Here is a 22,275-nt window from a genome sequence, read left to right on the forward strand (position 1 = left end):
GTCTTTAATAGCAAAGCACAGAACATGTACAACAGAAGAAATTCTATCAAAAGCAAACCAATAGCTTTTATAAAGATGCTTTTCTGTCTTTTTTCCATATATATCATACATGGCCTGGCCATTGTCCATTTTTATGTTGTCTTTCGTTAATTTTAGGAGCATCTTGAAGACAGAATTAGAAAGCAGAAGTCCTAGTCACAGAATTCTGGAAGATCCAGTCACAGAATTCTTTTTTGGAGATTAATCACATTATATTTATTTCTTAGAAACCTTCAGAGTGCAACACTGCAAGTAGTTTCCTTATGGAGGTGAAATATGCCCTAATTGTTGGGACCCCAAATACTATACAATGGATTAATGCCACCTTACTAAAGTAAGGGCTGTGTAGGATCTACCTAGGCATGGATATTACCCACTGGTCACTGAGGTTTTCGGGTGCATAAGCCTAATCTTAAAGCTGGTTTGTTATATAGCATGCCCCTGGTCCAAAACCCTGAGTATGAAAGCTGGTTCTAACCCCACTGGATTTTCCTTAAGCATGTGTCCATCTTCCAAAAAAAAAATCTGCGACTTTGAGGCTATTTGGGGATTTTTTTTTCTTAAGGATTTTTATTTTGTTTAGTATTTTAGAGAGAGAGAGAATGAGTGGAGGGAGAGGCAGTGGGACAGACTCTCCAGCAGACTCCCTGCAGAGCCCAGAGCCTAATGCTTGATCTTATGACCCTGACATCATGACCTGAGCCAAAATCAAGAGTCATATGCTCAACCAACGGAGCCACCCAGGCATCCCAACTTTGAGGTTATGTTGAAAACTGACTAGGTCTGTGGAAATATGGGTATAATTGAATTCCCAAATTCAACTTACTTAGGAGAAAGGTAGGGGGAGTATAATGGGTACCAGATAATTTCTACCAAACCAAGAGAACTTCCAGGATGGGCTTCTGTATATACTCAACTTCTGTAAAGATTGATTCTGTGACAGTTGGTCTCCATGTCCCGGAGCATGCCTGTGGACTTCCCAGGCTAGCCTCGATATTAATCCAGATCCCTGAGGTTATAAGTTTCAGGATACACAGTCCTTCTTTTCTTTTCTTTTTTTTGTTTTGTTTTCTTTCCTTTCTTTTCTTTCCTTACTTTTTTTTTTAATTGAAGTATAATTAGCATAAAGTATTACATCAGGTTATGCAATCTTTCATCCCCAAATAACTGAGTGGGAAAATGTACAAATGTAGTAGTGAAATAATCTTATAATCAAAGTGTTGGAGTGGAAGAAAGGAAATTCTGTGACCTGTATTGAATGGCATGCCAAGGACTAGGCAATGGTCAGAGTTTGTCGCAAGAGGAAAATTTAAGCTGTGTGTCACCTTTAAAGATCTTAAAACAGTGATAAAGCTGGACTAGAAGTTTGCTTTTATCATCCCCAGTGGTTTAGTGATAGAATACTCCTTTCTGAAAAAAATCTATTGTTGATCTAAGTTCTAAAAACGTCCTGTTACTGTTTGAATTTTAATAATACAGATGTAAGCCTGAAATAAACAGGTTAAAATTTTTCTTTTCTATTTTTTATAGGGAAGATTTTTATTATTATTATTATTATTTTAATTTTAGAGAAGGGGGTGGGGTAGGGGCAGAGGGAGAGAGAGAGAGAGAATCCCAGGCAGGCTCCACACTCATTGCAGAGCCCAATGGGAGGCTCAAGCTCACACCCGTGAGATCATAACCTGAGCTCAAGAGTGGACAGTAAACCAGACTGAGCCACCCAGGTGCCCCTATGGGGAAGATAATTTAACGATCTCTTCAGTGTTGTCTCCCTAATATCTCTCTCACACACATGCACAATCAACTACATGTATTCATTTTGAGAATAGATTACTAAGAGTTTAGTATCATTTGAACTCACTCAGGATATGTTGTGTCTCCAACCTCTATCTATTCCTGCATTTCAGGAATCAATATAAGCATTAATACAGGTATTATAGTGATTAAGAAAAGAACTTGAGTTCCTTTAATTCTGACATTGTAGGTGACATGTGTAAAATTTAAAATTAGGAAACAGCAAAATATAATATTTTTTGTTTGAAAAGTCAAATTTAGTTCACACATTAACTGTTTTACTGGATTCGGATAGTATATTTAACATTAAATTTATTTTTTATTCATCAAAAGTGAATCAAGAAAATAAAACATTACATGAATAGTATAATTTAGTAGTTCTCTTTCTGTTGCAGACACTTCAATTTTATTAAAATTTACTTTCTAGTTACTGGACAATTATTTACCGAAATTATTATTATATCAGATGAACCAAAGAATTAAAGTTAGTTGTTTTACTTTATGATTATTACTGAATATTCTTTTCTCGTTCTGTTTTTAAAAATCATCTTTTTGGTACCAGGTTCACCAAGTATGCCACTGCAAGCATGTAGTCATGAAGTCTCAAACACGGGGGATGAAGAGTGTTGGAATTAAAACTTGAGATTTCCTGCTCTCTAATGAAAACTGTTTCTGTTCCCCTAATGAGAAAAAGCAGCCCACAAATTCATTTTGACTTTGGACTGACAATTAATTGATATATGATGCAATACCAATTAGGTTCTAAGTGCAGCTCAGAAAGTGCAGCTACCTGCATTTGAATATGTTCAACAATAAATTAAAATTAGCAGGTCCTGTTTCTTTATCTTTGATGGTTTTGTTTAGTTCAACAAAGTCAGGGAACCTCAGTATCCCCCACCTGACTTATTCTAAAAAGGCTCGGTGGAAAATGTTGCATTGGGGATGACCAGGAAGGACTTAACATTCCTTTCAGTTTGACTACACTTTAGACAGGCTTCTTTCTGCCTCTAAGCCCTGACTTCCATTTTTTTAGGGCATTTACTTAAGAAAACTTTCACTTATACATTCTTTCTCTGCCCCTCTGACTTGTAAATCTTAAAAAAAAAATACATCTCTTGCCAGTTTTACAACCCAAGAATGTCTTTCTCAAGGACATGTGACCCATCCCTTTGAAAAGCAGTCATCAAGGAAGACAGCACCCCTATCTACTTGTCTCTGTGGAAGGGTAGGAGCCTAAGTTCAATGGATGCTAATTAGCAAACACAAATGGTCTAATCCTTAAGGAAAAAATGTGCACATTGAGATCTAATTCAGTGTAGAGGTTATATGCCATTGATCAGCCTCCCTACTAACATCGCTAGTGCTTTTCTATGAACTCAACATTCAAAACCCTTCCCCCTGTGTTTCAGCAGAGGTGAGTTCAGATTAAGTTCTGGCATCTTTCCTCTATTACAAGAGCCTTAAAGTCTTGCTTTGATAGAGTCACTTTATCCAGTGCCAGTTTTGCTATGACAGGGATGAGATAAGATCAGGAGAGGAACATCTATGTTTATGATGGGGAGATACATTTGACTTCATAAAGGCTGAAGATGCTTTGCATCTCAGGGGAACTGACCGTGATTTTGTTATTCTACAGCTTGTGTGTCTTGCCTATGCCTTCCCTGGGGCTTCAGAGCACCAGGCACACGGTTGTGGTTGTGAGGTCCACAAGTTCCAGTTATTTGAGGAGCAGGAGCTTTCACTCTCTGACCTCAGCAAACTGGCAATACTTATATGCAATTATTCGTTGTTAACCACCCTTTTTTGATTATTCAGAAAATGAAACTCATGTCTTACATGTCTTCTATATAGTGTGATCCTCACTTAAAAGTTGAATTTTCAAAAAAAAAAGAAAAGTTGAATTTTTTTCATTGCAGTTTTGAAGTTGTTCATGAGTGTGTTAGAACAAACCATTAAATAGTCATCCTGCCCAAACCAATTAAAACTACTGATTGGTGATACTCAGATGCTTTGGAGGAAAAGGATAGTTTGGATTTGAAAGAAAGACCTTAGAGCAGGAGTGAAAGTTCTAGTTGTCACATGTTCTGTCTTAGAAAATGACAGTAGAGAGGCTTCCACTACACTGATTAGCCAAGGAACTCAGTCTGACCTGACTTGAGAACTCTCTGCAATGATGTGGCTGAAGTGCTTGAGCTGGCAAAATGCAGAAAAGGGGAGCTGGTGCTAAGGACCAAATCAAGAGCTGAGGCTGAGCTTGCAGTGCAGAGCCTAGGCCCGGAGCAGGGCACATATCTTATGAGGCATTGGTCGAGTGGTGAAGCCAATGTCGGGAGTTAGGTCCAGGTCCAGATGGGAGACCCCAGGGGGTGGCTGGAAGGTGAACTTCTGCATGAGGCTGGTGAAGAACAAGAAAAGTTCCATCTTGGCCAGTGACTCACCAGCACACATCCGGCGACCTGGAATGATGGATATGATGGACGGTTATAAGATGTGTGAACAGAAAAACCTAAAATGCAACCTGGACAAAGACGAAAGCTGTCCACATGGGATTTCTCCTATTTTAGAATGTGTGAATTAGTCACTTTAACCTCTTCTGAGTCCTGTGGGCTCTGCAGAAGCCCTAGAAATGCAAAAATTAAGTACATATGCTAACTATCCCTGTGAGCTCCCACAAGGGAAACAAGCAACAAACATTAACATTTTAACCTGAAAAATGTTAGGACAGGTAAAACCAAGTGTGTCATGAGAACAGATAGTAAAGGTGCCCAATGTGATTTGAAGGGTCAGGGAGACCTCTTCCTTTGTATGAGAGCTTTCTATCTCAGCTCCTGTGTAAACGGTGAGAAGTCATCCAGGCAAAATTGTGGTGAGATGTAGAAGGGGTCATGATGTATTTTGGGGCTAAAAAAAACTTGATTCTGACCAGAACATGGATCATGAGTTAGGGAGTCCAAGACCTGAGGCCAGAGGATAAGTAGACACTAGGTTATGCTGAAGTATTTTAAGAACAGAGATTTGGTTAGTATTACTTTTAGAACATGACTTATTTGGGAAAATGTCAAGATTTTGAAAAATGGAGTCAGTTAAAGTTGAGGAAATCTTCAGGACGCCTGGGTGGCTCAGTGGTTGAGCATCTGCCTTTGGCTCAGGGTGTGATCCTGGGTTCCTAGGATCGAGTCCCACATCAGACTCTCTGTGAGGAGCCTGCTCCTCCTTCTCCCTATGTCTCTGCCTCTCTCTGTGTCTCTCATGAATAAATAAATAAAATCTTAAAGAAAATTGAGGAAGTCTTCTAGGTAAGTCTTTATTGACATAAGCGGGGACTTAATGGTTATATGTATTTCTTAAGATACACTGAATTGAGAATGGTGCATTTTTTTCTGGCTCAAATTTTTTTAAAGTTTTTTTTTTTTTTTAAGATTTTATTTGTTTATTCATGAGAGACCTAGAGAGAGAGGCAGAGACATAGGTAGAGGGAGAATCAGGCTCCATGCAGGGAGCCCGAAGAGGAACCTGATCCCAGGACCTGAGCTAAAGGCAGATTCTCAACCACTGAGCCACCCAGGGGCCCCTCTGGCTCAAATTTAATGAGTTTTGTGGTTACATTGTAGGACAAAGATAATATATTTGATTGAGATATGGCATTATGAAAAGTTTCTGCTTCCAGTCCTGTAGAAGACCCAGCCAGATCTTTTCATTCCTCTTTCCAGGGTCTGTAAATCCTAAGCCTGCTGCTTTGCTTTCCTGCCAATGAAATATTGTAGACAGTCCAGTTAGATTTCTTTTGTTGTTGTTTGTTTATTTAATTTGGAAGATAACTCTCAAGTATACTGAGTCACAAAAGACTTCAAAGTTAAGAAAAGTATTTAAATGTGGTTATTTTTCAACTCATGGAAAGTAGCACTTTGGTTTATGTAGGACATCAGGGAAACAGATTAACTCCACAAATGGGGTGGTGGGGGGCAGTTTTTCACTATGCCTAGTAGCAAGGCAGGATTTTTAGGAGTGAAAGGCAATGTCTACTACCTCTCTCTGTCTGAAAATATTTATTAAATAAAAGCTAACAATTCAATGTTTAATTTAGCTTGTCTTTGAGACTACTGCTCCCAAAGGGCTTACTGCCCAGTAGGTGAGCCCAACAAGGAAAGAGGTAAATATTATACAGATTCACAAGCTTCAACAGAGTGTTATGGGAGACCATGGAAGGAAGACCTAATCTAGTTTTGGGGATTAGACCTTCCCACCTGCCCAGAATGAAATGTATGATTGAGTAGTGTCATCTAAATGAACGATAAATAATGCAATTTAGGGTGAGAATTATCTAACCTATATTTAGGTTTATTTGGTTTAAGGTAAGAGTCTAGCTGCCTAGCAAGAGAAAGCACGAATCAGTTTAGTTTACTTTTATGGGTACCTTGATGAAAACATAGCAAATTATCTTATCTTTTTAAAAAATGCTCTATGCAGAATTAGGAGTGATCATGACCAAAGATCAAATAAGCTCTCCAGAGAGCAAAATCTCTTTCTTAATGCAGTAAGTAAGAAGTGAGAAGAACTGGGGAAGAATGACTTCAACACAATTAAAGGAATGAAGACTTCACACTCAACACTGGTTTTATGATATTTTTTCTTGTGATAGTTTTGTGGTGGTTATATTTTAAGAATATTTCCATTTGTTTATCTATGATAAAAAAGAGTATCACTGCTTCTAGATTTCCTACAGCAGGAAACACACACACACACAGTATAGCTGGAGATTTTTAGAATTTCCGAGGTAAGGTTTGGTAAAATTGTTCGAAGATGGGCCACTGTTCAAAAAATCTGGACTGTTTGCTGCTTGTCTCATTTCCTTTAACTCTGGTTCCAGATGCAATACTACATTTTTATTTCAAGTAGGAGTCATTAATACATGTACTGTTTTCTTGTATATCAACCTATGTGTGTGTTTGTGTGTAAAAATTAGGAGAATGCATTGTACTTTGTGTCTCTCTCTATCCCTTAGTTAGCAGTAGGTAAGGAAAGTCTATCCTTTGGGTGACTGCTGTTTACCTATCACTGAATGGGTACCTGGAGTGAATGCTAACCTACTCTTTGTGTAAGTAGAAAGGCACAACATAACAAACTGCTTATGGTACAGTTTTGCTAAGATGCTTTCCTAGGAATGGAGAATTCACTTTAGGTTCTCAGGAATCCATACAATTATAGAGTAAATCCATTTAGTTCCCTGGATTCCAAAATGTACTCTAGTGGAAAGCTCTTCTCTCTTCCCTATCTCTAAGCCCCCTCCCTCTCTACCCTACCCAAGAAATCCTAAGAAAAACACTGGCATTTGTATATATTAAAGCAAAGCTTTTTAGAGGTGCCTGGGTCACTTAGTTGGTTAGCGCACCAACTCTTGGTCCTCAGGGTCCTGAGTTAAAGCCTCGAGTTGGGCTTCATGCTGAGAGTGGAGCCTACTTAAAAAAATAAATAAGGCAAAGCTTTTCTGGTTACAGTGAAGGTGGCTGCTCATTGTCACCTGTTTAACTTTCTCCGCAAATTCCATAGCTTCATCTGTAAGGAATCTTCAAGGTTTCCCTAAGAAAATGCCATTGCAGTGCCTAATGTCTTACAGCCAATTTACAGCCTGGGAGGAAAGGCCTCTTCCACTCTCACATCTTTCTGACATTTAGTGCCACATGGAAACAATTACAAAACCCAAGCACAGTCCTCAGACAAGGCCCAATCTCTCTAGATTTTTCAAAGCACCTTTCTCAAAATAGGATATCTTACCCAGTGAAAAGGGCATGAACGCTTCTTTCTTGATAAACTTTCCAGTAGAACTGAGGAAATGGTTGGGATTAAATGTGTCTGGCTTTTCCCACTGTGTTTGGTCCCGAAGTACAGAGGTCAGCAAAGTGATGACCTCAGTGCCCTAGAAATAGAAGCGCTATTAATGACAGACATTACATTCCTTCTGAAAAAAGTGGATCTTTAAAAAAGTGTGAAGGTCTGGGTTGCTCATTTTCCAGAAACAGTATGTTCTTGAAGAATATGGAAGGAGAGGAAGTAGAGGGGCGGCAGGCAGGACTTGAGATTGAGTGTGAAACATGCACTTACTCAACCACATTTTTGTTCAGTACCTACTAAAAAACACAAGCCTTGGTCTCAGGACTGGAAATTGTTTCTTACTTAGTCATGTGTTTGCTATGTGATAATGGCATGTTTTTAGCTTTTGCTATATCCCAGTTTCTAAACTTATATAAAGGGAGTTAAATAATTCTTATGTGGTGGTTTGTGAGCCTCAGAGGCAGTGATATGCAAGACAGAACCTGGTGCGGTTCCTGGCAGGTCTGAGGCTCAGGGAAGTTTTGCTCCTTTGCCTCCAGGGACGTAAGAGTGGACAAGCTAGATCTCACAAGCCCATCAAAACAAATCCTCAAAAGTCAGCTACCCCCCTTCCACAGCTTGCTACATGCTCTGAGACAACTGAGGACATCAAGGAAAGGACCTCTAATTGTGATACAGGAAAGAGTATTCTGAAGACTAAAAATAAAATAAGAGTAGGAAGAAAAGACTGCCTCTCAGTTAAGGACAGTGTTTACTATTTCACCATAGTTAATCATAGCTTCCTGTCCAAGAAATCTTTGGGATACTATCATTGTGGTTAGCTGGCTTAGCACGTGAATCGGTATAGTTTTTGAGTCATGAAAAGCAAACAACTGCTTTAAAGTGTTTTATTTTAAAATTACCTTTGTTGCTTTCTTTTTTATTTGTTAAGTATATGTAACGTGGACATTGTGGATTTTTCCTCCTCCTAAGAACTGTGCTAGATATTTCCATTGGAGCTCAGTGAAACCATGGGACCCAGCCGCCAGTAGCATGGTAGGCGTGTTAGACCCCTTGTACCTGTGAAGCTCTGATACAGTGCTCTACGTAGCTTGTAGCCAGATAGATAATTAGAACTAAAATCCTGCCATTATTTGCCATATTTTATTTCTAAAATCCTGCCATATTTGTTTTCATGAGCTAATAATCTGATAAATTCAGAACTAAAATCCTGCCATTATTTGCCATATTTTATTTCTAAAATCCTGCCATATTTGTTTTCATGAGCTAATAATCTGATAAATTTAGTCGAACAGTGTGTTTCATGCATGCTGAGAAGAGAAACTCCAAACATGAATGTTGCCCCCTTGTTTGCAGGGTACGCACAGGGGGTAGCAAGTGATAGTGTGGGCAGGGGGTCCACATAACCAGTGGCCCCTGTGCATTCATGTAGAGATGGCTCAGAAGCAGTGACCAGACTAAACTTTAAGGAAAAGAATTAGTGCTGTGGGCAGACACTGGTCCTCTGCAAATTCCCGCCTTCAGTATACTTTTAGCAAAGATCTATTCTTTCCACTGGCAAAGCAAAGAATGCATCTAGATGCTGTAAGGTTGAGAAGCAGAGGGCCTGAGCATGTTTCTGTGTGAGGAGGGAAGTGGGGCTGGAGGTGCTGCTCTCAGGGGCCCTGTGTGGAGTGAACCGCTCTCTAAATGGTGGCACCCCTTTCCGGGGATCTGGCGGTGATCTGGCCCCCCTACCTACCCATCTTGCTCTGTGAACCCCAATTTCCTCAACTACCATGTAAAAAATAATAATACCTTTTAAGGTTGCGCAGAGTAATTAGCACCTGTTCTGTCTACACACAAACTGACATGCTCAGTTCACCTTTATTGGCTGGTAGGAAGGGAGCAGGAGGCTGAGATCGCCTTTGGCAGTTTATTGCAGTGCGTCTGTGATTTTTGAGCAGCTGACATTTTTTTTCCCTCTTCCCTCACTTCCCCTTCTTAAACCCTTACCTTGGGGATATAGTAATTTTTAAACATAACGTTTGTGGTTGTTGCATGAGGTAAGCCCGTGGGCAGGATATTAGCAAATCTCTGTACTTCGTGAATGACAGCATCTGTGTATGGCATTTGAGTTCGATGTGTAATCCGAGGCTGAGCTGACCCCACAACTTTGGTGATCTCATCACAGACCTTTTCTGGATAAAATACAGAATGATTAGAGTGGGGGTAGGGTGGGGGATATTGGAACAGTCTTCTCAATTTTCCTTCCATGTGAAAATCAAACCTAAGCGCTGAGTTCTGACTCATCTTTTCTCTGATCTGCTTCCACTCTTAGACCTCTATTCCTGAGGCTCCTCTGGGGACCTACATGGAGTGACACCTGCAGACCATCTCCAGAAGCTTGAAGAGCAAAATCTCCTTTCTTATGTCAAAAGGAAACTAAAGATACACACTGTCCTTGAGGGTATAAATTAAAGGTATCCAGTGTGGCCATAGAATTCTGCTTTTCCACCCAAGAGATTTCTGAGTCCTTCCTTCAGGCAATGCTCTGAATCTTAGGAGACCTACTCTGGACCTCAGGATATCGCATCATGAGCAGAAGTGCCCAGCACAGCGTGGTGGCCGTGGTCTCTGTACCAGCCGCAAAGAGGTTACTAACAAGTGCCACCAGATTTTCATCACTGAAATAGGTTGTAGATGTATCTTTCTCCTGAAAAGGGAAAAGGAATCATTAGTGATGAAATATTTTTATACTGGTCAGTCATGGCAAATAACCCAACATGAATTTAAAAAACTAAGCCTGGCATTCTTTCAATAGAGTGGATTTTTTTTTATTATGAAGATGTGCAGAATTTTGGGGTAAAGTACATTCCAAGTGCTAATCATGATAAATAATTCTAACAATGGGAAAGGCTCTTTGACATTTGGAAATTAGTTTTTAACTGAGTGATTAGAATATGCCCAACATTGTTTCTTTTTTAAAAATTGCATTAAATCTTTGTGTTAATGAAACACATTTCCTTTTTTTTTTTTTTAATGAAACACATTTCCAATGCAATAAAAGGAATACTGTACTAATTCTAAAAGCTAACATTGGAGGTCATATATATGTCTTGTTTTTTTTTTTTGTTTTTTTGTTTTTGTTTTCTTTAAAGAGAGTGATGTGAAAAGCAGTAGAAAATACTCAAGAATGGAAAATGTAGTAAATACCATTCTTTGTAGAGTACATATTTGCCATCATTAACTTAATTGAATCCAGTGATCTTTCTGCTTTGAAAGAAATATTTTTCCTCAAGATGCTATTAATTAAGCAAAATAATAAACAATAGGCTAAGGTAACCCCTGAGCAAAACACTATTACCTCCTGCTGTCTGACCAAAAAGGCATCAATGAAACTTCTTGGATCATTTTTGTCAAATTTATGCTGATGATCTAGGAAAGTCATCCTTATAAAAGCAAATAATTCATCTCTATTCCTGAGTACTGTCTTATGACTTTTTAGGAGGAACCCCAAAACTGGAAACATATTGAAAAGCTGAAAGAATAGAAAACAACATAGTTAAATATATATGTGTAATGCCTGCAATCCTGGGAATGACACCATTATTTCTAGAAGCATTATAGAAATAATATCTCATTTAGACTTCCATTATTTTTAAAGATTTTATTTATCTATTCATGAGAGACACAGAGAAAGAGAGAGAGAGAGAGAGACAGAGACAAAGGCAGAAGGAGAAGCAGGCTCCCTGCAGGGAGCCCAATGTGGGACTCAATCCGGAATCACTCCCTGAGCAGAAGGCAGACACTCAACCACTGAGCCACCCAGGCATCCCTAACTAAAATCTTAAAAAAAAAAAAAAATTTTTTTTTAAAGATTGAACTATTTATTTACTTATTTTTAATTTATTTAAGTTCAAATAATTAACATAGTGTGCATTATTAGTTTCAGAGGTAGAGTTCAGCAATTCATTGGTCTTATATAATACCTAGTGCTCATTACATCATCTGCCCTCCTTAATGACCATCACGCAGTTAACCCATCCTTCCACCCACTTCCCCTCCAGCCACCTTCAGTTTGTTTCCTGTTATTAAGAGTCTCTTATGGTTTGTCTCCTTCTCTGGTTTTGTCTTTAGTTTTCCCTCCCTTCCCCTACGCTCCTCTGTTTTGTTTCTTAAATTCCACATGAGTGAAATCATATGATAATTGTCATTCTCTGATTGAGTTAAAAATAAAATTAGACATAGTCACCTGTTCCAGTCTTCTCTCATACCTGTATTTAGAGTAAATCTGTACTTATCATAAGAGAACCCAAATTCGGGCAGCCCGGGTGGCTCAGGGGTTTAGCGCCACCTTTGGCCCAAGGCGTGATCCTAGGGACTCGGGGTCGAGTCCCACATCGGGCTCCCTGCATGGAGTCTGCTCCTCCCTCTGCGTGTGTCTCTACCTCTCTGTCTCTCTGTTTCTCATGAGTAAATAAATAAAATCTTAATAAAAAAAATAGAACCCAAATTAACAATAACTACCAATAACATTGTTAGTTGTCAGTTGTGCTATTGAAAATGGGAACTATTTGACAAGGCTCTTAGTCCCAACATTCTAGAAGATAGTAACTTTATTGCTCATGAATATAAAAAAATTGGATTGTAGCACTATTTTGAACTTCCATGAATCAGAATAAATGTTAAAGTTTTATTTAATACTTTTTCTAGTACTTGATACTTCTTTAAATTCACTCTTCTAAGTGAATTCTACTGAGTATTTCTTATTCATTCGTGGTTTACCCCATAGTCGATTCATAACTAGTGGTATAGGTAAAAAATGAATGGCCAAGATTGTAAAAATTTACTGAACTCATATATTGCACTATTTATTGATATGATTCACAATCCATGCATCATAAGGTATTTGATGCAGTAATTTGGTTTTTTTTTTTTTTTTAAATTTTTATTTATTTATGATAGTCACAGAGAGAGAGAGAGAGGCAGAGACACAGGCAGAGGGAGAAGCAGGCTCCATGCACCGGGAGCCCGACGTGGGATTCGATCCCAGGTCTCCAGGATCGCGCCCTGGGCCAAAGGCAGGCGCCAAACCGCTGCGCCACCCAGGGATCCCTGATGCAGTAATTTGTGATGGAAGAATTATCAGATGTGTTAACCAACCAGGCTTGTAACATCTCTGTATTCAGAATGTTCCAGAAAGTGTACATTTTTGAAATGGCAAATACTTTTTCATGGTCTCTTGAATAATACTCTAGAGGAAGTAAAATTGAATAGGGAAGATACAGTTACCGCAATCCTAGGACCTCCAATGAGCTTCACATTTTCACCAATCAAGGTTAAGAGTCTCAGGAATTGGGTGTCTTGGTAATCAAACCGTTTTCCGAGCAACACTGACACGATGACATTAGCAACAGAAGCATTCATTACTGTTTTGACCTCAAAGGGTTTTCCTACAAGAGAATTCATTAATCAGATTAGGAATGCTCACATAAACAGTATTAAACCAGTCCTGGAATGATTGGGACAGACTGTCAAGAAAAGATTTCATGGAGGAATGGATTATCGGTGACCATGCCTTTTAAGAAGAGGTGAGAGTAGATGGGCCTTGAAAAATATCCAGAATTTGATTAAAATACTGAAAGTATATGTTAGCAAAAATCTACATGTGTCTCATTTAAAGGAATTAAAATGTGCCAGGTGAGGGACATTTCCGTGTGTGTGTAGCAAATGTTAAAGCATAACATCTGAGAAAATATCAACCTAGATGGCTTCAATCAAATTCAAAAATTTAAAATAGGATATTTATAATATTAAGATGATTTTACTTGAAAGAACTTCATCCAGAGCCTCTTATTTTTAGCCTCTTCTGTTACTGGGACCTGTTTTCCTCAGCATCATTGAAAACTATTTAGATTATTAAATATGTATCAGTGGAAGTACACTTATTTTTGGCCACTGGAATGCTAAGACTTACTCTTAACATCAGCACCTATCTTAAATGTGGAGGCTAAAGACCTGGGGTAATTTCTATAGAGAATATATTTACTTCTTAATATATACATGTGAGGTATGTGAGATGCTATGTTCACAAAGTCCTGAGAAATTGTTAGAAGCTTAACCATGGAGAAGGAATAGATGTTTTCCTATAGATACTCTCTCCAAAGTGCTGACAGGCTTTCTATGTATACAGGGACTGCTAATTTAGCACGTGGAGCCCTGACCCTTGTCTCTTTTCTGTATTCATCTCAGGCTTGTCTACCTTTGACCATTTTTCTTCATATTACTACCTGCGTCAGTGAAGATAATATTCAAAGGAGCATATTTTTAGTAAGGAATGAACTCAGTTTATTAAAGAAATGAGAAAACTTTTAACATGAAGATAATTAAATATTAAAATAACATGGAATTAACTCTCTATCATTTAAAGAGATCAGATACCATATCTATTATGGAAGAACTGTTCCAAATTAAAGGAGGCAAAAGAGACGTGACAACTGAATGTAATGCATGTGTCAAGATTTTCTCCTGCTATTTAAGACATTAATGGCACAACAGCAAAATCTGGCAAACTAAGTTCTGTGGATTACTGAGTCAATACTAATTTCCTGAGTTTTGAAAAATGTACTTTGGGGATGGGAGAGAATATTTTTGTTTATTTTTAAGAAATACATTGAGGTGTTTAGGAATAAAGGGAGAGCATGTCTCCAAAGTACTTTCAAACAGGTTAGAAAAAGAGAGAAAGAGAGATGGCAAATGTAAAATGTTGACATTTGGGGTATGTTACAGAAGAGTATGATTTGGGGAATTATTTGTAAATTCTTGGAATTTTCCTGTGAGACTGAAATTATGTGTAAATAATAAAATATAGCTTTTGGGTTCTTTCTCATGAAAAATAAGACATGGTTTAATTCATTCTACGCACCTCTGTGAGACTCAAAGCTCCATATGAGATGTTGGCATTCCTCTATAATGGTATCTTCTATGATCCGCTTGCCCATTCCAAAATTCCGTAAGGTGGCCAAACTGAATCTTCTCATAGTTTTCCAGGTTTCACCGTGAGAGAAAACAATTCCTTATAATGAGGAGAGTGTTTTAAAATTATTTCCTCAAAGCTTTTATCATTTAATTTGCGAGGACAAATAAAAAGTAAAAGAAGCTTTATCCTTCCTGTTGAAAATAAGAGACTCCCCTCTCAAAGCATTTACTTTAGAAGACTTGTAAGTAATATATAATCATATCATATATATGTATGACTTATACATAAGTCATTCTGACTTATTTCAGATATGTCAGACTTATTTCAGGACTCATTTCAGTCCTTCTGAAAATTAGAATAGGTCTTTGGTCAGCTTTATGACCTAGCAATGGCTTTCTCAGGGACTTTGGGGCCACCTGTTTTTCAGAATACAGACATCCAGGAAGAAAGTGCCCCTTTCAGGGCAGCCCGGGTGGCTCAGTGGTCTAGCACCGCCTCCAGCTCAGGGTGTGATCCTGGAGACCTGGGATATCGAGTCCCACGTCAGGCTCCCTGCATGGAGCCTGCTTCTCCCTCTGCCTGTGTCTCTGCCTCTCTCTCTCTCTGTGTATCTCATGAACAAATAAAAGAAAAAAAAAGAAAAAAAAAAGATAATTTTAAAAAGAAAAAAGAAAAAAAGAAAGTGCCCATTTCTCCCAGATTCTGTGGGAGGGCCGAGCCTTACTTTGGTGAGTACCTTGCCCCAAGTTCAAAACTACCTCTTATCATGAAGATATAGGAATCCTATTATTCTTTTTTATCCAATTAACACAGATGGTCACTCCAATTACCGGGTGAATCAAGGATGCACTATGTATAACAAATGGTGCTGCCAAGCTCTCTTGGTTATTGAGGACTAGTTATTGTTTCTCTTAAGGACATTTTTGTAATGGGTTGTATCTGCTTGGTTATATAAAAGAGTGGCATTTCTTTATGTTTTTGCAATTTCTTAGTAGATTGTGAAAGATATCACATTTTGGTTTGATGCTTATTCAATAATAAAATTATCTTCTTTTTCTATTACCTTTGTGGAGAGGAGGATTTCTGGGCTGGGAGAAGATTTTGGTTTTAGTTCTATATCTCTGACAAATTTATTAAGCAATTCTTGAGTTTCTACTATATGCTTACATCATGTAGGTGTGGTTAATGGATACATGAACGATAAAAACAAAGTCTCTTTTGATAGGGAAGAATGTAGACTATAGACACAAGAGTACCCAAGAAAAAAGTTACAGTAAATAACTACCAAGAGGTGTAACCAAGCTTCCACATTAGTGCTATATGTACTAATTTCTAGGCACACATATTGTTGTAGCATATAGTAGGTGCTCCATAAATATTTATTGAATAAAACTGCTAGATGAATTTGTGTGTGGCTACAGGAAATAATAATAATCAAATAAGGTTTAGAAGAGTTGGGACATATACTAACTTACAGAAAAATAAGGAGAGAGAAGGTTGCCAAAGTGGCCCACCTCTTTCCATGGTGGGATTTGTGGTAGTAGTGGCATTCTTCTTGTGTTTCAGTCCCTAGTCCCCGCCCTTCCTCCATTTGATTTGAGGTACAAGAGACAGGGGAGGACTTTCTGAGTTTGACTGATAACCAGAAATAGGAAACTAGAATAAATAAGGCAACCAAGGTGTTGGAAACGGGGCAGCGCCATCCTTGTTAGTGTCAACATGAAATCCAGAACAAGATAGATGTCTCCTGCATGGTTGTGGCCACTTTGTGTGAGGTTAAGCCTTCCTTTCAAAGGAAGGTTAGATTCTGCCCACATTCAGTTCTTATATTAATATAATATTATTTGTCTATGGATCCTGTGTGCATAAAACTCTTTTACAACAAATATGTGATTCTTTGAACTATCTCATTTTTATATTTAAAAATTCATATTTGAGAACACAGTAGTATAATATGAAGGGCCCACAGAAATCATTGTATCTTTCAGGGAATAGCAATAGCTCAGCCATGTAATTGTGGAGAACATTAATTTAGCATTATAAGGAATGGAACTTCTCTTAAATGCTGGGACCGAAGTTTGAAATATATTTAGGTTACATGGCAAAATAACTTATTAAGGTGAAGTTATACTCCAAAATGGTTTAATGGTAACAAAAATATTAAATTGTTTTTCTGTTTATACAAAATTGGTTTAAAGAATGCCTGTACCAATTTGGGTGGATTACTAGACAGGGTGTGGAGCAGAGAAGTAATCATTTTCTCTTTGAACAAAGAGTAGTTTTCCTCTGAGCAGTTTCTACACTTAAGAAAAAAGACTACTTGATTCCTAAAATGAATTATTTGCTAAGGAAAAAAAAATATTAGATTTGACATTGATACAAATTAAAACAATTTTGTGTACAATCATAAAATCAGTGAGTAATATATGAAGTATTGTGAAAAAGAACAGAGATGCCAGAGGCAATAGACAAAAAGTGTCCCAAATTTCTAGAAGGAATAAAAGAAGATTCTAGAAAGAATAAAAGTGTCCCAAATTTCTCCCAGGAGCTAAAGATAAGGGACTGAATGAACCGTTACTCCTCAATGCTAATTTTGTGAGATGTTAGTCGGAATTCTAAGAAAAAAATTCCAACAATGGATGTGGTATATATATATATATATATATATCCCCCCAAAAAATCACACATAATGGAATATTACTCAGCTATCAAAAAGAATGAAATCTTGCCATTTGCAACAACATCGATGGAGCTAGAGGATATTTTGCTAAGTGAAATAAGTCAGTCAAGGAAAGACAACTGCCATATGACTTCATTCATATGTGGAATTTAAGAACCAAAACGGATGAACATATGGAAAACGGGGAAAAAGAAAAAAAAAGAGGGGAAAAAAACCACTAGTTTGTTTGGGACTCCTAATAGTAGAAAACAGAGGGTTGATGGAGGGAGGTGGGTGGGGGATGGGTTAAATGACTGATGGGAATTAAGGAGGACACTTGTTATGATGAGCACAGGGTGTTGTAGGTAAGTGATGAGTCACTAAATTCTACTCCTGAAACCAATATTGCACTATATGTTAACTAATAAATTTCATGTAAAAAATCTTCTAAGCACTAAAAAGTGTGAAAACTGAATTAAATAAAATTAAACAGACTTTGATGTTTTCTCAGAGGTCTTAATATCCTAATAGGTACCCCCTGAGTCCAAGAGAGGCCCGTAATATGTAGTATTTCTCAAATTCACTTCACTGACACTGCTTTTTTGGATAGAACATTTACTAATATCTCAGAGAATAAGGCTTTTGAGAAGGATAGTGTGAGAAATGCTTTTTTTTTTTTTTTTAATTAATTTTTATTGGTGTTCAATTTACCAACATACAGAAAAACACCCAGTGCTCATCCCGTCAAGTGTCCACCTCAGTGCGAGAAATGCTTTTTTTAAAAGGTTGTTAAAGAATTAAAATGCCTTAGTAGTATTTATTAGACTAGTACTAAACTAGTAGTCTAGTAAATACTACTAGTTGACTAAAAATAATTAATGTTAAGATGAAACTATTCCCATTTTTAGAGTAATTAACATTAAAGGGTTGATGTAATAACTTAAAGAGTTATTATATTAGTGGAATGACATAAAAGTATAGCATTTGGATTTCCTCAGGACATTTATCCAAGACTCACATAAGCAAAATGCAACAATTTTATCTGGTGAAAATATGGTTCAGTATTATTTATAACACTATTGTTACTGTATTGTTTGATGGATCAAAGTCAATCATTAGACTGTGACCTCTTAAGCCGATGGCCTCTGTTCTCTTTATATTCTCCAGCACTGTACTTTTCACACAGTTGCTGGCTAATAATAATTTGTTTAACAGAATTAACATATACAATGAGAATAAAATCATAAATCATAAATTTTCTCCTAAGTAACTACTATTTGTGTAATGTATATTGATGAAGGAAAAATTAAATCATGAAAGGAATTTTTAAAGATAATACAGTGCAATTGATTTAGTAATTTTGACCATAAGGATACATTTTAAGCTTAGAATTTATTACCTTTTCCTTCAAAAAGTCTTTCAAATATGGGCACTTGAGATCGTTCCCCAAATTGATCGCCATAATTGACAAGGGCCTCTTTTACTGTCTCATATCCAGAGAGTACCACCACCTTCTTTGGACCCATTTGGATGCTGTAAATGGAGCCATATTTCTGGGAGAGCTTGGGTGTGTAATAAAAAGAGAAGCGATTAAAACATGATACTGTAATAAAAAATGAACTGGATCTTGATCTTTGATAATTTAATTCTGACAAACGAGTCAGTTTTATATTCTTGTGAAATGAGAATACTGGACTAAGGATGCTCCTTGGTTGCTACACTTGTTTAAGCCATAATTATTATGATCATCTACTGATTGTCCTCATGCTCCATTTTGATTTCACAGTTGCAGTGCTCTGACATCATGGAATTGATTCATAGTATCTCTCTCTTATACCTTTGTTTGGTCTCAGAAAATGCCCACATAGGACTCTAAGAAGACAAAAACACTTCTTGACTACCACCCTGAGTACCTAACCATCATATTCATGCTCTATCCTTTGTGGGATACTATGACCATAGTAGGTCCAAGTTAGTTCCCCACTACTGTGTGACACTTCTTACTACAAAATAACATTCAATTTTCTCTGATAATTAAAAATAAACAAGATGATCATTTATTGCCTCCTAAATATGTTGCCAGTATCTCTTTCTAATGCACATTACAAGCCAGAAAAGTAGATATTATCATCATTTCCATCATATAGGCAAGACACTGTGGCTTCAAGAATTCACAGAATAAATAGCAATACTCAAAAAAGAATATACATGCAGGCTTGTTGGCTGCATAGCTTGTGGTCTTTATCCAACTAAGGTTTAGGTAAAGAATGAGAAAGAAACTTTTAATATTTCTTTCTTTAGGAAACTGAACTTTGGAAAATAACAGGATTGCAACCCTCATGAACCGTTGGTAGGAATGTAAATTGGTGCAGTCACTATGGAAACCAGTGTTTCGGGAATCCCTGGGTGGCTCAGCGGTTTAGCGCCTGCCTTCGGCCCAGGGTGTGATCTTGGAGCCCCAGGATCGAGTCACGTTGGGCTCCCTGCATGGAGCCTGCTTCTCCCTCTGCCTGTGTCTCTGCCTCTCTCTCTCTCTCTCTCTCTCTCTCTGTCTTTCATGAATAAATAAATAAAATCTTAAAAAAAAAAAAGAAACCAGTGGTTCCTCAAAAAATTAAAAATAGAAATACCATGTGATCCAGTAATTCCACTACCTGGTATTTACCCAAAGGAATAAAACACTACTTTGAAGGTATATGCACCCCTATGTTTATTGCAGCATTATACAATAACCAAAATATAGAAGCAACCCAAGTGTCCACCAACAGACAAATGGATAAGGAAGATATTACACACACACACACACACACACACACACGCACACACACACAAGAATGAATTCTTGCCATTTGCAATGACATGGCTGGACCTAGAGGGTATTATGTTAGGTGAAATAAATTAGACTGAGAAAGACAAATACCTTATGATTTCACTTGTATGTGGAATTTAAAAAACAAAACAAATGAGGAAAGGGGCAAAAAAACAAAACAAACAAAAACAAAACTAAATTCTTATACAAATGCCATAGCTAATTAATGACAGGTAGTTCTAGGTCTCAATTTGCTAGGGCCATACTCTTGATTGTGCCTTTTGTACACATTGTTTTGAATAAAAATAAACATTTTCTAGAGTAAGACTATAATCATAATTCAGTTCCTTCATAGTGAAATATGTAAGATATGGAATACAGATATAGAGTATGGAATATGTAGACCAAAGTGGTTGAAATAAAGGATATAAATCATAAATATTTCTGGATAAAAATATCACTTAATAACAAATAGAAATATATTTACTAATATTTTTATATATCCAAATTGAAAAGAAACAAAAAATTAAATTTACAACAGCTCAGTTAACTTTGAATCCTAGCTAGTTACTTCATTGCACATCTGTGACCCAGTTGTAAATATGTGCATGCTAATACACCTATAAAAGGGTAAGAATAATGTGAAAATTAAAATATGAAATGAACATTCATTTATTTTTTACCTCCAGCATAGTTTGATATGGCCTCTTCAGATTGAGAATATGCAGATTTCCAATAATTGGCAAAGGTCTGGGTCCTGGAGGAAAATGTTGCTTGGAAGCCTTAGTCATGAAGATTTTTATATTTAAAAGAAAAATAAGAAGCAGGCTCAGAATTGGAAGTATGATAGAAAAGTCAAACCCACTCATTATCTCTACGTAGATGTAATTATTGAGGTAATAGAAATCTCTGCAATTGCAACCAAGCAGAATCAGCAACTTCCAAAGCAAATCAAAAACATGGAGGCATTGCTCATAATATTTGTCCTATATTATAGTCAACCATCTATTTTATAATTAAAGTGAGTTCAGCCCTACATGATATGCTTGCCTTATCTCAGCTCCTCCTCCCTTCTCTCTTTTCACTTCTCAGTTCAATCTGTTTTATCCAATAAAGCCTGGGCAAAGGATTTCCTCTTCATGTAAAACAAGAATTTGTCTTGAAATTTCAGAGAAACACAGTATGTTTAATCCTTGATGTGAAATCTACATTTCACAGTAAAAAAAGTTGTATTGTTTGCTAAGATAACCCCATGATCTGTGTGTGGCTGCTCAAATGACAGTGTCACACCAAGAATTTCAAGATTCCTATACAATGGTAAGTTCTTAAAAGAGTTTCATAGGAGTCCCAGTGCCAATGGAAAGAGCATTGGTTTTTAACTTGAGGTCTTTGAGCCTTAGTTGCATTTGAAATTGAGAGAAATACATAAATTATTCATTTGTTACAATGAGTTAAAAATGGACACATATACAACTGTTAACAAAGACTTAAAATTCACTGCCTGGCATACTTCATTTTTTCCCTCTTTCACTCCTGAAAAGTTTTCTCATTTGTTTATGTCTATATTCTTTTCTGTATTTTTTTATATTGCTGTCATCAAATTTTCCATCTTTCTGTGCTACTGACTTTTGCATCTGAGATATAGCCCATTCTAGTCAATTTGCTCAAGAAAGAAATACGTATCTTTCCTTTTTGTGCTAGAATGACTGTGAATAATGAACTAGTTTAATAGATTAAATTGAACAATTTTTAAATATATTGCCTTCTTGATAACAGTATTTCCTCAAGTTTCCTACAAGTTGCCATCATGTTTCATATTTACTTTTTTAGTTTATCATTTGTTGTACTCAAGGAATTTAAATTTGAAATCAAGGACTCTATTTCCCCCCACTGTGGGATCTCCAATGTTTAGAACAATTCCTGGCACTTAACAAGTTTAAATTAGTGAATAAATCAGGGTGCAAATAAGTGATTGAAGTCCTCCAAATATTTTATTTCTGGAGAGTCATTCCTAGTAACTTGGAATTTGGGGAACAGAGTGACTATATGTACCAAATTCTGTGATTTTGTAGATAGGTAAACAAACCAAGAGAATTCAGATTCAGCAAGGGTCATGAAGCTTCTTCCCAAGAGAGCCACAAGTAGGACTTAAGTCTGCTTCTTTGCAATACTCTTTATACCACA

At 37.1% G+C, this 22,275-nt stretch overlaps 2 protein-coding genes across 2 annotated transcripts in view; one reads left to right on the plus strand and one right to left on the minus strand.

Moving 5' to 3' along the window:
* C1H6orf141 (chromosome 1 C6orf141 homolog) overlaps nucleotides 1-22,275 on the plus strand; it is a 46,276-nt gene that overhangs the window by 6,443 nt on the left and 17,558 nt on the right. The gene's annotated exons all lie outside the window — the stretch shown is intronic.
* Nucleotides 4,052-20,882, minus strand: LOC112914181 (cytochrome P450 2K6-like). Its single transcript, XM_025991188.2, has 9 exons — nucleotides 20,775-20,882; nucleotides 18,682-18,844; nucleotides 14,570-14,719; nucleotides 12,937-13,097; nucleotides 11,009-11,182; nucleotides 10,216-10,357; nucleotides 9,658-9,842; nucleotides 7,606-7,747; nucleotides 4,052-4,289 (listed from the first exon to the last, which is right to left on the minus strand). Exons 1-9 carry the CDS (start codon nucleotides 20,880-20,882, stop codon nucleotides 4,102-4,104), a joined length of 1,413 nt encoding a protein of 470 aa, XP_025846973.2. The 3' UTR covers nucleotides 4,052-4,101.

Source organism: Vulpes vulpes, chromosome 1, assembly GCF_048418805.1.
Source record: "Vulpes vulpes isolate BD-2025 chromosome 1, VulVul3, whole genome shotgun sequence".
Classification (NCBI taxonomy): domain Eukaryota; kingdom Metazoa; phylum Chordata; class Mammalia; order Carnivora; family Canidae; genus Vulpes; species Vulpes vulpes.

Bases quoted from the DNA above. Each gene is read 5' to 3' on its own strand.
- LOC112914181 (XM_025991188.2), bottom strand. From the start codon at position 20,882: ATGACTAAGGCTTCCAAGCAACATTTTCCTCCAGGACCCAGACCTTTG. The intron at 11,183-12,936 runs GTAACTGTATCT...CTATTCTTTCAG, and splicing joins TTGGAGGTCCTAGGATTGCG to CTTTTCAATATGTTTCCAGT. The intron at 9,843-10,215 runs GTAGGTCTCCTA...TATTTTATCCAG, and splicing joins GCGATATCCTGAGGTCCAGA to AAAAGGTCTGTGATGAGATC.